General features: G+C 51.1%; 1 protein-coding gene across 10 annotated transcripts in view; it reads right to left on the reverse strand.

Annotated features, from left to right (window-relative positions):
• Window positions 1-17,142, reverse strand: part of FARS2 (phenylalanyl-tRNA synthetase 2, mitochondrial) — a 302,144-nt gene that overhangs the window by 276,060 nt on the left and 8,942 nt on the right. For 3 of the 10 annotated variants that reach the window (XM_069562904.1, XM_069562911.1, XM_069562908.1), the window contains one exon: window positions 12,655-12,741. The exons of 2 other annotated variants lie outside the window; for them this stretch is intronic. Coding sequence is in view for 4 of the 8 variants with exons in the window: in XM_069562900.1 (XP_069419001.1) it covers window positions 2,304-2,394 (91 nt within the window). In the remaining 4 variants the exon portion in view is untranslated. Of the gene's footprint in view, window positions 1-2,303; window positions 2,442-12,654; window positions 12,742-17,142 lie in introns of all 10 variants that reach the window. 5 more of the 10 variants (XM_069562900.1, XM_069562910.1, XM_069562901.1 and 2 more) reach the window with 4 other exon arrangements.

Here is a 17,142-nt window from a genome sequence, read left to right on the forward strand (position 1 = left end):
GGGAGCCAGCAGAAAATCCTGGAAGGAATCCAGATGAGAGCAGCTTTCCACCCTAAATATTCAAAACAGAAACTCACAGTAAAAAGTATATAACTTGTAAGTATAACTTGCTACCTGGATAATCTGGAGCATAAGGGAATCAGGAGGAAGTCTTTTGAGCATCTCTGAAATCAAAACGGAAAAGCAGCCCCATCTTTGTAGCACTAAACCTTGGTATCCTTCTTGGGCAGAGCAGGACAATTCCAAGATGGTATGAAAGACAGGCTGAGTGCAACACCGTCCTGTCCACCAGAAATATATCCACTTCAGGGACCCAGTGGGGCTTTAAAATAATACAAGTTAAAAGGGAAAACACACAAAAAAAACTTTCTTCAGAGAGATAATATTACAGATTGGAGGGAAAAGTTCCAGAATTTTCACATCTTATGATGTGAATTTCATCTACTCTTCTAGATTCTTCTGGCTGGTCTAGGAATTAAATTGACATGAAACAGATTAATGGGGGGGGGGGGAGACAATAAAAGTCTGACAGCATGGAACACGTGAGAGACCCAGGAAAACTAAGTAACTGAACGAAATGGCTAAAGCCCTCCTCTGAAATCCCACTTTGAGCTCAAGACGAGGAGGATGTTAGGGCCAGTGTTTGGGATGCCAAAGGGGAGAACGGCAATGGGCAAGGAGCTAGAAAAGCAAGCGTCTGATGAATCAGCCATTTGCTGGGCCTGACACACACCAAGGGACAGAGTGGACTCTAATCTCGGGCATTTTCTGCACCAGCTGGACCCTGGGACCTATCTACTAACATCCAAGCGCCCTGAGTCCTACAGAATGTCTGGAAAGCACGGAGTTGGTGCATCTGAAACTTTCCCAGCTCAAGTCTACCTTCTGGGCGGCCCAGGGAGGCAGGCGGAGTGAGCCATCAGCCTCCGTTGCCCTGGAGCTTCCCCCGGCCACTCTGCCCTTCCAGTGGACATGGGGCTGCTTCCACCGTGCACAGAGCTCCAGGCTCTGGGCTCTAAGCCCCCCTGCCGGGTACCCTCTGCTCCGTCAGGGCAGGGGGCACCGAGGGTCTCTGCTCCCCCCCTTCCCTGTCTTCCCCTCCCCGCCCTGGCCCACTCAACCCTCACCCTTCTCCGCCCCTCAACCTCCCCCCTCCCCAGGCTGGGTTCGGGGCTCAGCCTCTACACCTGTCTGCACCATACACCGATTAACAGTCAAGAGACACTTATTTATGAATGCTGGGTTCTGGGCACATAATAAATACGTGTGAATGACTCTCCAACCAGTTACTGCCCCTGGAGGACAACAGGCATACTCTATTCACCTTTCCAGCTCTCGCACCATTCAAGCACACGGTAGCTGCCCCATAAATATGTTTGTTTAACAAATACTTCTTACCCATATTTCCATACCCAGATCCTAACATTCCATCAGGAGTCAAAATATTAACAACTTGGATAAATGAACTTGCACGTGAACAGAGGACTGGCCCGGGGGAGGGGCTGGTCCAGTTTAAGGTGGGTTTGCAGCAGACAGCAGGTGGTCAGCCCAAAGGCCTCGCTCCCCGTCTGCTCTCCAGCTCATGAGGAGGGCAGAGGAGCCACCACCCTCCTGTTAGGTCTGGATCAGGCTCCTCCTGAAACTGGGGCTCTAGCCTTCGTGTGCTCCAGGCCTGTAGGGCACAGCCCCTCAGGCTGAACAGGGCTCCGTCCAGGCTCAGCGATTCCAGCACTCTGGACAGCTCCATTTCCCTCCAGGTGTCGGGGTGGAGTTTGGGATCAGGACCCTGTCCCGAGTGTGCAGAGGACTCGGGGGCCTGCAGACAAGCTGACTCACAAGGATCTTTGAAGAGCGCTGCCCACTGTGGCTGGTGGTCTCATGTCTCCCATGCCTGAACTGTCAAGAGACACAGGGTCTCCAACCAGAGGCCCCAACCTGAGCCTGGGAGGCTGCAGAGCCCGAGGTTTAGGGCACAAGCTCATGGGCCGGGGAAGGATGCAGCCGCGGGTGGGTGGGCTGAGGGCGGGGGCTTCCCGTGGACGATGCAGCCCTCCAGCAGGGTTGTCCTGTGGCCCAGGAGCCCAGGTGGTCATCACTCGGTCAGGCTCAGGCCATCAGTGAGTCCTGGGCCGTCCCCACACGCCGCCCATGCTCAGCACTGACCCAGCCTGCCGGCCACTGTGGCTGGGGGGAGGGGGTGTCTCCTGTGGCTTTTGTTGGTCTGAGAAAGTGCATGTCCCTTCACTTTTGAAGGATAATTTCACTGGATTCTAAGTTGAAGAGATCCCATGCACAGCACTGACCCAGTCTGCCGGTCCTTGTGGTTGGGGAGGGGGGTGTCTCCACGTAAGGTTCCAGTCCCTCCTCGGGGTTCCTCATGATTTCTTCTAACATGCCTCTCACCTGGGTTCGGGGTCAGGAAGTGATCAGGCAGGTTTCCACTATGAACACAAAGGAAAAAAAGTCGGATACTTCCGCTCAATATCTGCTTATGCAGTCCTTTGAAACCCAGTCCTCTGACCAACTAGCTGTGGCCTTGGGCAAGTAACATAACCTCTCTGAGTATGTAAACAAGGAGAGTCACTAAGATCCTTTCCCATAATGTAAGTCTTGGGACTCTGATCCGATTAGGAAAACAGTCATTGTCAACAGCAATTAGAAATACTATAAAATTAACAGAGCATCAAGAGGAAAACTGACCACGCGGTTTTGTCTGTGTGACGAAACAGAGAACACAGCTGGAAGGAAAGAGGAAAGAGGCGCCCGGCCGGCTGCTGAGGGAGCACGCTGCTGAGGGAGCACGCTGCTGAGGGAGCACGCTGCTGAGGGAGCACGCTGCTGAGGTCGAGGTCTGAAAGCAGGAGGCCCGGCTCCAGGCCCCAAGGACGCCACCCCCTGATGGCTGCACACCAGGCCTGCCCGGGAGACACCACCTGGCGGGATCTGCCCGGGCCTCCTCTTCAGTGGCCGTGGTCCAGCAGGGGGACGAGCATCGCCCCATGACCAGGAGGAGTGCCTCCCGGGTGCCAGCCACGTCAAACAGCTTCAGGATACTGGGGTGATTCAAGGCCTCAGGCCCTGGAGGCTAGAGAAGCTCTGTGGACTCCTCAGTTAAAAGTAAAAGAATGAAGAAAAAAATTTTAGAAGAATAAGAAAAAAATAATAGTAGAGGAGGAGAAAAACAGCAAAGGTGCCGGCCATCAGCCTGGCGAGCTTGGTTTCTTACTGGGAGGACAGGACTGGCCACCCGAGCTCTCCACGTGTCGCCTGTCCATCTTTTTGGCCTGTTACCGCGTTGTCCCCAGGAGAAGGCAATGGCACCCACTCCAGTGGGTGAATCCCACTGGAGAAGCCCATGTGGAGAAGCCCATGGAGGGAGGAGCCTGGGAGGCTACAGTCCCCGGGGCCGCGGAGATTCGGACACGACTGAGCGGCTTCACGACACGACACCACCACGACTGTGTTGTTCGGTGGTTTTATAGTCTTGTTTACAGTGTTCAAACCTTCAGGAATCTATGTGTGTTTCCAGTGTGTCGCTTATGACCTGTTATTTGAACGTACTATTTACTCACAGGAAAACCACTCTCAGCAGACCCGGCTTCAGAGAGGCAGCGGGTCCATCGAGCCCCTCGCCCTCGATGAGCCTGGGAGCAGCACGTCTGACCTCTGACAACCTCTCGGCTGCCTCCATTAGTGATCTTTTCTCTACAAATAACGTCTAAAAGCAGGTGTCAGCCAACAGAGATCTGGCTCCATCAGTCGGTTAGGGAGGCCAGGGAAGCTCTGGATAGCCACCAGCATCGCTTCCTGTAAGGAGGCCTCAAGGATGACAGGCTGAGCCTCAGCAGCACACACTGCCTTCTGTCCCAGGCGACTCACTGCTGGTGCCGCGTGAGGCGGCAGGAGAGAGAAGACCTCCTTTAAATGAGGCAGGCTTCTGGCCATTTTTCGTGGTCGCCCGCCTCTGAACATACGTACACAACCAGCTCATCACGACAGTGTTGGGGATTCTGCTGCCTGCTGTTCCCCAGTTCTTTGATAACCAGTCTTCTCCTCAAAAATCAGGCAAACAAATTCATTTCAAATAACAGCTCCATTTCAAAATCCATACTATTATGCTAACGTCAACATAGCTTGATGCTTTGGGAAGTGTGTTTTCTTGCTGGTTATGCCACTCTTCCTTTGAAAGGTGGGGGAGAGCTATTACTTCACTGCAAATTCTTCATGTGCAGGTCTTACTATTTTTCAGATCTGGGCTCTCCTTTCCAGACTGTACTATGACCATTTCTCTTTATTCCTTTTTCTTACTCAAGTGAATTTCCCACTTCCCCCTATGATTTTGGCTTCAAAATTCATTTATTTACCTAGGTAAATCTATAGTGAATTTCCTTACAGATAATTTATGACTTTAGAACCATATTTATGGCCCCAGACCAAGACGCCACACACAGGGTCAGACTTCACCAGGCAGCTCTGCAGGGTCTGCGTGCAAGGAAAGACATGGGACAGCTTTACACAAAGTTACAGCAAAGAGCAAAGGTCAGGCGGCCCCTAGGTAAAGGTGACAGTGTCCAGCGTTCTGCGGCAGTGAGGGGTCTTAATCCTTAATAACACCAGCTCGCAATCCTCAGAACAATATTATTTGCTTAAATAATATCCAGGTAGGCTGTTCCTTACCCCAAAAGATTATTCTTGAAATCCGAGCCATGTGAACTAACTTTAACCACTCTACGGGTTAAAGTCCTTCAGTTCAGTTCAGTTCAGTTGCTCAGTCATGTCTGACTCTTCGTGACCCCATACACCACAGCACGCCAGGCCTCCCTGTCCATCACCAACTCCTGGAGTTCACTCAAACTCACGTCCATCGAGTCAGTGATGCCATCCAGCCATCTCATCCTCTGTCGTCCCATTTTCCTCCTGCCTTTAATCTTTCCCGGCATCAAGGTCTTTTCAAATGAGTCAGCTCTTTGTATCACGTGGCCAAAGTATTGGAATTTCAGGTTCAACATCAGTCCTTCCAATGAACATTCAGGACTGATCTCCTTTAGGATGGACTGGTTGGATCTCCATGCAGTCCAAGGGACTCTCAAGTGTCTTCTCCAACACCACAGTTCAAAAGCATCAATTCTTCGGTGCTCAGCTTTCTTTATAGTCCAACTCTCACATCCATACATGACTACTGGAAAAACCATAGCCTTAACTAGACGGACCTTTGCTGGCCAAGTAATGTCTCTGCTTTTCAATATGCTGTCTAGGTTGTCCTTCAGTGGCTCCTTAATACCAAAAACATTCTGTGGATAAAATCCATATGCCACATATCGTTATAAGGCTTGGAGGTGCCCAAGTTTTGCTACACACTGAGATCTGGGACGCCCCAGCATACCCCACATCCATGGAGTCACAAGCCTGGCGGCGACAGTCAGTCTGCAGGCACCACCGCCCTCCCAACACACACACACACACACACACACACACACACACTCACACTCCCACCCCAACCCCAGAACCCTCAGATCGGGGTTAGAGGCCACGCCTCCGAGCACTCTGGCAGCTTGCGCCTCCCCCTCCCCTGTTATGCCACAGGAGGCCCGGCGCTGGGTCTGCTCTTGAGCTCCAGTTTCCCCACTAGCCCCAAGGTCACGGGAGCAGGGCCAACAGGGACAGACCTCACTGCCCAGCTCTGGCCTGCAGCACCCACAGCACTTGCAGCACACTGGGCACCCAGTTTCTCATTCAGGTCCAGGCCTGCTGTCGCTTCGCTGCTGAGTCACACCCAACTCTGTGACCCCGTGCGCCCCAGCATGCCGTCTCCTTGCTCTTCACTATCTCCCAGAGTTTGTTCAAACTCAAGTCCATCGAATCGGTGATGCCCTCCAACCATCTCATCCTCGTCGTCCCCTTCTGCTCCTGCCCTCAATCTTCCGCAGCATCAGGGTCTTTTCCAGTGAGTCTCTTTGCATCAGGCAGCCAAAGTAGTGGAGCTTCAGCATCAGTCCTTCTGATGCATATACAGGGTTGATTTCCTTTAGGATGGACTGGTTTGATCTCCTCGCTGCAGTCCAGGCTGGACCCCTTTAAAACTGAAAAATCAAGCATGGGCACTGTGCTCTTGAAAATCCTGAGTGGCAGCTCTTTAGGAAGTAACAGCCGAGAATAGGGGGTAGGAAGGAGGAGTCCCTCACTTCTGAGCCCACCCAGGGAATAACCCAATTTTTCAAAGCCCTCCTCAGTGAGCACATTCCCAGTGCCTGCAGGCGTGGGCCCAGTCTTTAAGCTCTGATTTCCCTTGGCTCTCCCTGCTGGGTCACTCTAATACCCTGCACCACTGCTAACTTCTTTTCCAAGCTGGCAACATTGTTCTCAGTTGTCAAACAGTTAAGTCCTTGGGTGATAAAGACATCTCCCGTCTGCTGCTTCCCAGGGCTGCTACGAAGTGTGAGGGAGAAGGCACCCAAAACGCACACAAACACTCCACGAAGAAAAGCTACGAGACTAGCTACAGAGTAATCCCTACGGAGTAATAGTAAGCGAAGCCCAGAAGACATGCCTCCGCATTGTAATACTTTAACTTCTGGGCAGATGGATACTATGAGTGAAACTGCTGTGCTTTAATTCAAAAGGCACCTTTGGAAGGACTGCAGGGTCACTCATAATCTGAACTGCTTCCAGAAGATGGTCCCAAGTTGTCTGCTTGTGTCTAAATCGCCTGCAGGCTTTAGACTCTGTACACGTATAAGTGTTCAATGGAAATCAAAGAGCTTTACACGCCTAAATTTGGTTTGTGGATGAATATGTATGTAAAATGCATAAAACCCAAAAACATTCACTAGAGCCAATGATGCAAGCAAAGTTATTTCTACTGACTTGCGCCCCCAAACAAATCCACAGTGGGTAAACCGCAGGGAGCCACACTGAAGAGCTGACATCAACACGGATTAAAAACGCACCGCGCTGACGGGAGCACACAGTCTGCGGTGGGCGCTGGCCTCCCGTTCCTGGCGGCTGGACCGCAGCCCCATGTCCCCATCACCAACAGACTCTAGGTTCTCACCCTCCGCGCCCAGCCTGAGAAAGAGGCTCACGGTCCTCTTCTTAGCTGACTAAGCCACCACGGTCAAAAGCTGAGAAAGTCTCAATCTTAAAGGGTTTCCCAAATCTAAAGAGGACGGCATAGAAATAAGTGGATCTGAGTTTAACACAACAACCTACAAATAGAGAAAACTCTGTATAAATTATTTTTTCCCTTGGTAACATTTATCAGGGTTGCAGAATGTGCACACGTTTTAATACACAGAAGTTAAAAGGGAAAGAAAGCACTCTAGTCTCAAACACAGAAAACCCTGCTGTGTTAGAAACAGTACCACGTGGGGGCAGCCAGCGTCATTTCACTGGGGGAGAAGGACGAGCCTCTGGTCCCCGCGTTAACAGAGCAAGCACACATTTCGGTCTAGGCCGATCAGTGAAAGAGTAAATTTCTGTAAAGGAAAGTCTACAGCAACAAGGAAGAACATATGTGATGCATGAAAGAAAAAGGTAAAATTTTCAGAAACAGGCTGATGAGAACCACATAAAAATCACACAGCAGAAAGGAATGGAAGGAAACGTTTAAATATTACGAGTGGTTTATTGGCCTTCGGATGGGAGGAACTTGAGCACGTTTTCTCTCCTTTCAGTTTCTCCTTATCGTCTACATTTTTGAGAAGAAGTTTCAAGATCCTGTCATAGAAACAACTAATCCTGTTCAGACAGAGTAAAGAGGTGCTGACCTCCGCACGTTACAGCGGCCCTGGGCAGGTCAGCCCCTCTCTCCTTTCTGCTCTGAGCTGAGTACCCAGGTCAGCAGCTCCTGCACGGAAGGCAGGGTGGCGCTGGTCTCCAGGGCTGTGGAGACAAACCACCCTGAGCACAAGGCTGCGGGGGGCCTGCCCGGAGGACCCCGTGCTCTCCGGGGAGGAAGGCGTGGACACACTGAGCCAGCGCCACAGAGCTCGGCAGTCACACCCAGGGCGCCAAAGTTACAGGAACCGAGGAGAAGCTCTCCTGAAATGTAAACACCCACCAATCCCAAACCCAAGTACCAAGAGCAGGACCACTCCAAGCTCGCCAGGCAAACGTCGCCCCTCTCAGGGGGTCTGGGGCCCCCGCGGCACGGCTTGAGCCCCCAGGCAGCCCCCATGGGGCTGCTGAGGGAGTCCGCGGTGTCTCATCTGACACCTCGGGGGCTTCCTCCCAGTAAAGCCTGAGCCTCAGCAAGTCAGTGACAGGGGGCGGGGGCTGGAGGGGGAGCAGAGCACCCCCCACGGGGCTTCTGCTCTCAGGCCCGGGGTCACTGCTCCCTGACGACCTTCAGACTCTGCTCCGCGCACGCGGGCCGTGACGAGACTTTTGCAAGGATCGCAGCTGTGGCAGATACGCACGCAAATCAGCGCCGCAGCTGACACGGACCAGTCTCCCTCGCAAAAGGAAAAGGCGCTCACGTTCAGACTCAGACACCACGCAGCTCTAACTTGCTCCCACCCTGAGTTTTGATCCCGCGCGCTCTCTCGGCTCTCAGGCCAAATCTCTCGGCCTGCACCGCTCTGGAGCCCAGTCTGACTGCTGCGTCAAGGTCACAAGCTTCACACTCAGATCTGCAGAGCCACAAGGGAGGGGAAACGTGGGTGTACAGCGAAGAGCACCCCAAACACACATCCAGGGAGGGCATGGTGGGGGTGGACGTGACCAGTCAAGCACCCCAAGCCCCCGAGACAGCAGGGAAGGGCGCTGGGCTGGGGCCGGAGAGGCAGCTCCGCGCGCCCTGCTGCCTCCGCCGGAGCGCCCCGGGGAGGACACGCGGCCTTCCGGCTCGGCGTCCCCACCCACCTGACGAGGAGGCCCTTTCAGGCGCCCTGGAGGCCTGCACACACGCCTACCGTCTTTTCCAGCGTTGCCTCTCCTAAATTGCTCAGCTCAAAATCAAGTTCCCATACCCCAGAGAGCACTCGCTGCAGGTTCTACACGCCGGGCCTTCAGCCTGCCTGCCGGGCTTCAGAACCCCTCCCGGAGCCACGGAGATGGAGTACTAATGCCCCTCACTCATCCGCTCACTCATCCATTCACCACTTAATCAGAAGCCACAAAGCCATCGCCTGCACGCATAATACACAACCCCTCAGGGAAGGGACAGAAAGACAACCAACTTCAAAAGGTCCAGTCTCCAGTTAAAGGCACTAAACGCTTATGATCCAATGGGAAATATAAAGAATTGAAGAAAATTGCAATGACAAAGACCTAGAACAAACTGCTAATGAATCATAGTACCTTTCCCACAAAGCCTCGAGGGACCCCCAAGTCCTCAGCTCAGCCCTCCACTGGAGCACCCTTAAGACCGTTGGGCAGTGCACCCTGCAGCCGGGCCAGCCTTGCTCCCGAGCACGTGCTCGGGCACTACCAGGGCTCTCCCTCCTGCTTCCCGAGCTCCTCAGAGTCCACCTTCACCCCCACACCGGCAGGCGTTCCTGAAGAGCAGGGGGCCGATCAGAACCTCATCACAATGGCTAAATGCGCTTGCCAAGTCACCTTTGCCAACTTTTTTAAAATTTCAAATTCCAAGGAAATAGAAAACGTATATATACTTGCTTAACTCCATGTCTGTGCGTGCACGTATGCTAAGTTGCTTCAGTCATGTCCTACTCTTTGTGACCCCATGGACTGTAGCCCAGCAGGCTCTTCTGTCCAAGGGATCCTCCAGGCAAGAATACTGGAGTGAGTTGCCGTGCCCTCCTCCAGGGGATCTTTCTGACCCAGGAATCGAACCTGAGTCTCCTGCGACTCCTACATTGCAGGCAGATTCTTTACTGCTGAGCCACCGGGGAAGCCCAACTCCATGTCCACCACGCTGTGTATTAAACTTGGAACTACAAACCTCATATGGGAACTGGATACCGAGCACATTCCTACTAAGAACAATGCATAACGGCACTGAGGCTTAAATCAGTGCACATACAAACCAGAAAGATTCACACACACACACACAGCACATGCACACACACACACAAATGTGCACACACACCTACCCACACCCCTCCTCTCCTGCCGTGAGAGGCTGCACTCATAATCCTGCCTGGCCATCTGGGAAGCAAACGACTCTGTGATGGCCTTGCAAATTGGTTCCACTCCTCTGGAAAGCAATCTGGCAGTACGTTTTAGAAGCCATAAAACTGTTCCTATTCCTTGACCTAATAATACCACTAGGGACTCTATCATCAGAAACTAATTGAAAATATGGAAATAGCTACAGGCACAAAGATGTACCTTGTGGTGTTATTAACAGCCACGAGGAGCTGGGAGCAAGGTATTTGTCAACTACAGAATCAAGGACTTGATGGTACAGAATCGAAACAGAATATTATGCAACCATTAAAATGGTAACGATGAAGACCGCAGAGCAGTCAGAGGAAACGCAGATGTGAACCAACAGGTGCAACCATGTAAAAATCACCGAGAAGAAACCGGTAACATCGCTTTAGGACAGCAAAGCGGGTGTTTTCTCCTGTTCTATTTCTATTGGCTGTTTCTGTGATCCATCTCTGATGCTTCCATCGTTCAAAGATAATCTTTTTTAAAAACGAACGCAGGCCTTATCGTGAGGACAAGCAGACAAGCCCACATCAGCAAGCCACTGCCACCTTCCGCGGGGGAAGGGGGCGGGGCGCCCGGTGTCCCGGGGGCGGGGGCTGCGCAGCGCAGCCCAGGAGAGCCGCCCTCCCCCACCACAGCCCTCCCCGCGCACCTGTCAGCGACGAGGGAAATACGATCGGCGCCCATCTGCTAAGCCCAGTCAATCCCCTGCATTACGAGCACCATGAGGCCAAGGACTCCCCAGGCACGCCGCATGCGCTGCCAGCCTAGTTATCTGTTTACCGGATTTATAGGGGGTCACACGGGGCTCTTCGATCATTTATAGATAGGAAGCAAGCTCAGATTTTCACATCTGGAGCAAAGAAAAATGACTGCGCCCAGAAACGCATCATCATAACAGTGGGAGGGGGGAGAAACCACCTGTCACCTCTGCTGAGGCAGAGAATGGGACACCGCAGGTGCGGTCACACGGGTGCCTACAAAGCCCACTAGAGCCTTCAGCTTGGAGGGGTGAAACCGCCCTTGGATGCAGTGACCCAGAGCCGGCAGAGAAATCTGGGCCAGCCCAGCCCTGCCCTCCCTCTGCGTTCCCGAATGCCAGGGTCCACAGAGGGAGAGAGATGAGTGCCTACGGCCACTGGCACCAAGTCAGGAACAGAGAGACGGCTTCTGTGAGGAGTGAACACCACCTTCCAACACAGAAGGGAGTCCTGCAGGTGAGAGGGAGCCCTGCTAACAAGGACGCTGGGGAAGACAGTTCTGTAGCTTTGGGGATGAGAAAAATCTTAATTACAGCCCAAAGAATAGGTGCTCAAAAGAAATGACAGCAACAGCTCCATACCTGGGCCACACCATCTGGAACCATCTGCAACCCTCTTTAAAGACACCCATGACCAGCGCGCACACCAGGCCAGGGACCGGAGGATCACTGGAGGTGGACTGTGGTGCAGGCCACGGCTGTGAGCCACGGGATTCGGGACGATTCTGCAGACCCCATCCAGAGCAGAGTCGGCTTGAGTGTGACTGTGGGCCCTCTGTCTACACCTCCACCAGCTACGATGGTGGACCAGCCACTCACCCCCGGCCTGGGAGGGGCTCAGGGCCACGCACACACAGCTCCCCCCCACACATACACCGTTCAAACACAGCACAGGAGAGGTCACCCACCCAGAGGGCCTGCCCAGAAGAGCGGGGTGCAGAATCCCTCGGTCGGCGTTTGCAGGGGGCACCACCCCGGCAGCACCGTGGGGGGGCTATGCACCCAGGCCGCATCGGGAGCTGACCCTTGGCCTCTACTGAGCCAGCATCCCCCAGGGAACGAGCTTGTTTCAGGATGCCACCAGGCCCTGCACGACCTAGTCTGTGAGGGACAATGCAGAGGCTCTTAGCAAATCACACACAGGGATCAAAGAAACGGATACATTTCCAAGCTGCTGCTCCCATACTGATAAAGATGGAAAATCCACTTTATCTGAGGGGTTTTTTTTTTTTTCAGTCCTCACTGTTTACCACTGATCCATTCCAAGTCCCCCTCCCCCCATTTAAATTCAGCTTAGATAGTTTTATTTAGTTTTATTGGAAAGCAAACTTCTGGCAGGGGTAGGTAGAGCAGAGATATATACAAAACTTCGGCAGGATCAATTTGCATTTATTCAAAGCATTTACAGGCAAAATTTGACCCAAGAATTTAAATAAAATCAAACATACTGCATACATCCTGAAAGATAGTTTAAATAAGAGAACATTCTACAGCATAAATTTAGAAAGGCAGGGAAAAAAACATACAGAGATATTAAATCTAAGATGTTTAACAACATGAGCTGTGACAACAGATGGCCTGGGTTTGAACCCATGCACAATGCCCTGAACAGCATATCCGAGCCTCTGCACCTCCTCTTGTGTTTGCGTCAGAGGTTCTAGACGCAGACCATCAGGCTCAGATTCAGGTCTGCACCTGAGCAGTGTGAGCACACGTAACCTCCCCACGCGCCCCCCCGCCCCACCACCGTGACCTGGAGAAAGAAATGGACCCACCTCTGACCTGGAGAAATCAGAGCCCTGGGGCACAGCTGCTGGGGATGGACAGCAGTGCAGCTGCTGTGGCAAACAGTCTGGTGGCCCCTAAAATATCAAACACAGAATTACCACAGGGTCCAGCAATTCCACGTCTGGGACTATGCCCCAAAGAGCTGAGAGCAGACAGAGGGACAGATATCTGGACACCCGTGGTCACAGCAGTATGTTCACAACAGCCAAAATGGGGCAGCGGCCCAAGTGCCCGCCAGCGCAGCCATGGACAGAACGCAGTGCACACCCCCGGCGAAGTGTCACTCACCCTGAAAAGGGAGGGAACTCTGATGCGCTCTGACGCGGTGAACCTTGAAGATAGCCATGCCCCGAGAAATAAGCCAGTTATGAAAAGGCAAGGCACTGTCTGATTTCATGTATATGAGGACGCACAGAAACAGAGAATGGCGGTTGCTACGGGCTGCGGAGGAGGGTTGGGGAGTTAGGAGTTCAGTGAGGACGGAGGTTAGCACTGCACATAAGATGCCAGCAAATCTGGAAAACTCAGCAGTGGCCACAGGACTGGAAGAGGTCAGTCTTCGTTCCAATCCCAAAGAAAGGCAATGCCAAACAGTGTTCAAACTACCGCACAATTATACTAATCTCACATGCTAGCAAAGTAATGCTCAAAATGATTCAAGCAAGGCTTCAACAGTACGTGAACTGAGGACATCGAGATGCTCAAGCTGGTTTTAGAAAAGGCAGAGGAACCAAAGATCAAATCACCAACATCTTTTGAATCATAGAAAAAGTAAGAGAATTCCAGAAAAACGTCTACTTCTGCTGCATTGATTATGCTAAAACCTTTGACTGTGTGGATCACAACAAACTGTGGAAAATTCTTAAAGGGATGGGAATACCAGACCACCTGACTTGCCTCCTGAGCAATCTGTATGCAAGTCAAGAAGCAACAGTTAGAACCAGACATGGAACAACGGACTGGTTCCAAATTGGAAAAGGAGTATGTCAAGGTTGTATACTCTCACCATTATTTAACTTATATGCAGAGTACATCATGTGAAATGCCGGGCTGGATGAAGCACAAGCTGGAATCAAGATTGCCAGGAGAAATATCAATAACCTCAGACATGCAGATGACACCACCCTTATGGCAGAAAGTGAAGAGGAACTAAAGAGCCTCTTGATGAAAATGAAAGAAGAGAGGGAAAAAGCTGGCTTAAAACTCAACATTCAAAACACTAAGATCATGGTATCCGGTCCCATCACTTCATGGCAAATAGATGGGGAAACAAAGGCAACAGTGACAGACTATTTTCTTGGCTCCAAAATCACTGCAGATGCTGCCTGCAGCCATGAGATTAAAAGACGCTTGCTCCTTGGAAGAAAAGTTATGACCAACCTAGACAGCATATTAAAAATCAGAGACATTACTTTGCTGGCAAAGGTCCATCTCATCAAGGCTATGGTTTTTCCAGTGGTCATGTATGGATGTGAGAGTCAGACTATAAAGAAAACTGAGCACCAAAGAATTGATGCTTTTGAACTGTGGTGTTGGAGAAGACTCTTGAGAGTCCCCTGGACTGCAAGGAGATCCAACCAGTCAATCATAAAGGAAATCAGTCCTGAATATTCATTGGAAGGACAGATGCTGAAGCTAAAACTCCAATACTTTGGCCACCTGATGTGAAGAACTGACTCACTGAAGAGGACCCTGATGCTGGGAAAGATTGAGGGCAGAAGGGGTAACAGAGGATGAAATGGCTGGATGGCATGAGTTTGAGCAAGCTTCGGAGTTGGTGATGGACAGGGAAGCCTGGCGTTCTGCAGCCCATGGGGTCGCAAAGAGTCACACGTGACTGAGCAACTGAATTGAACTGAACTGAGAGATTCAGTTTGGGGAAATGAAAAAGTTCTGAGTTGGATGGTGGTGAAGGTTTACCCAGAATGTGAATGTACTTAGTGCCACTGAATTGCACATTTAAAAATGTTTAAGATGGTCATTTTTGTCTTATAAATTTTATAATTTAAAAAAGAAAATAAACAAGATAGACTAGCCGCTAACTGATATATCTGCTGTGAGGACTGGCCATCCAGGAAGCGTTTAGAGCACCGGGCACAGGGCGGTGAATACAAGCTGCTGCTAAGTTGTTTCAGTCATGTCCAACTCTGTGCGACTCCAAAGACAGCAGCCCACCAGGCTCCTCTGTCCCTGGGATTCCCCAGGCAAGAATGCTGGAGTGGGCTGCTGTCTCCTCCTCCAAATACGGGCTTCTCTCTTCCTTTCTGTCTCTGGAGCACCCTCTTCAGGCCCCACTTCGGGTTCTGCAGAAACAGATGCTCAGTGACTAGACTCTGACTCCCCGGCCCCCAGAGCTGCACAGCTTCTGTGGCGAGACAGCTCCAGCCCTGGGCTGCCATCCAGGGCAGATGCTCTGGTATTGGGACAAACCCACTGCCATCGGATGAAGATGAAGAAACCACCTAATTTCTGCAGTCTTCACACATAGAGCTGAGAGACCACATTTTTTTTAAAAAATGGTTTTGTCTATTTCCTAAATTGTTTGTGAATAATTTTGCCTCAAAAATAGGTTCACAGGCTAATGCTATCACACGGGTCTGATAGTGAAGAAGAGAACAAAAGTCGCCCTGATATTCATAAAAATTCTTTCTCCTTTAATCATAATCAAGACTATTTTACTTTGCTTAGTCATTTAAAAGTCACTTCATTATGAAAACTTTCAAGCATATACAAAGGTAGAGACCTAACTGCTGCTGCTGCTGCTGCTGTTAAGTCGCTTCAGTCGTGTCCAACTCTGTGAGACCCCACAGACAGCAGCCCACCAGGCTCTGACATCCCTGGGATTCTCCAGGCAAGAACACTGGAGTGGGCTGCCATTTCCTTCTCCAATGCATAAAAGTCAAAAGTGAAAGTGAAGTCGCTCAGTCATGTCTGACTCTTCGCTACCCCATGGACTGCAGCCTACCAGAGAAAATCCCATGGCGGAGGAGCCTGGTAGGCTGCAGTCCATGGGGTCACGGAGAGTCCTAACTAGCCCCTGTGTATCCCACTTAATAGCCAACTTTAACCTCTCTGACTACCTAAGACTCAACATCCTCCCCCAGAAGGCTAGAATAAAAACACCAGGATGGTTACACTGAAGCAACGTTCATTTCTAACAACTCTTATCGTCATCATTAGTACTCTACTCTCAGTTCTTGTTTGGTATCTTCTCACCTGCTTTCCTTCTTGGTGTCTGACACGTGAGACACTCCTGAGAAATTTTTCTTCACACACACCCCCCCTTCTCTGCTCTCCGTCTCCTCCTCCCTTCTGAAACACCAGTCCTTGCTCCCTCTGCCCCTCTGCCAAGCCAGGGATCCCAAACACAAATGCCTGACCACAAATCCACTCACCTAGAAGGTCCCAAATATAAAGACAAATCCAGACAGTGGATAAACGGAGCTGACAAATACACTTAACATTTAGGGTTGGGGCTCAGCGACAGGAACCTCTTGAGGTTCATTAGTGCTTAGACTCTCGGTCGTGTCCGAGTCTTTGCAACCCCGTGGCCTAGTAGCCCTCCAGGCTCCTCTGTCCATGGGATTCCCCGGGCAAGAATATTGCGGTGGGTAGCCATTTCCCCTTCCAGGGGCTCTTCCAGACCGAGGGATCGAACCCACATCTCTTACAGCTCCTGCACTGGCAAGTGGGTTCCTTACCACTGCACCACCTGGGAAACAGCAGCATTTAGCACACTAGCCACTGAATTAAAAATTTAAAAACACGCCCAATTGAGTGACTGTATATTATTTAACAGAAAAACCAGGCTGGACACAACACTGCAAAATAGCACGAACAAGGATTCCTATGCAGGTCGTGTCTGTGTGTGTACTTATATTTTAAACATTAAACCCTTTTTTGATGATCCAAGAAGTTTTATATGCTGATGAGATTCATTCCTTGCAGCACTTTTCGCCAGTGGCAAACCTGCCACCTCTAATTGGTTTTAAAAGGAATCCTAATCACCCAATCCATCACACTCTTGACCTTCGGCCTTCGCGGTCACTCCGCTGTGGTCGAAGCTGGCTCTGAAAGTTCCCGTTCTAACACTGCTGTTGTCCTCAAGCTCCAAATCGCCCGTGACAGGAAGATAATTTGCCCCAACCCTCCGGCAGAGGCAAAAGCAGCACCTGAAGTTTCTAATTCGTCTTCTACCGAGATTCTTTCAGTAAGAGTGAATGTCTAAGATAGTATTAAGTAATAACTTTTCCTCCACTGGGGTTTAAAGACTTATAAATCATCCAAGTCTTTACGCAGTGAAATCCGGTCTCTTCATTACAAAATTCAACAGCTCATTTTTGCTTTTAAATAACTTTTCTTTCTGCAGAGACGTAGTGACCAAGCAATAATCCTTCCAGACGCCCCCTCCCCTCCAAGCACACACTCAGTCTGAGCTGCACGGGCGGCCGACGTCCGGCTGTGAAGAGGTGTCT

The sequence above is a fragment of the Ovis canadensis genome, chromosome 20 (assembly GCF_042477335.2).
Source record: "Ovis canadensis isolate MfBH-ARS-UI-01 breed Bighorn chromosome 20, ARS-UI_OviCan_v2, whole genome shotgun sequence".
NCBI classification, from domain to species: Eukaryota; Metazoa; Chordata; class Mammalia; order Artiodactyla; family Bovidae; genus Ovis; species Ovis canadensis.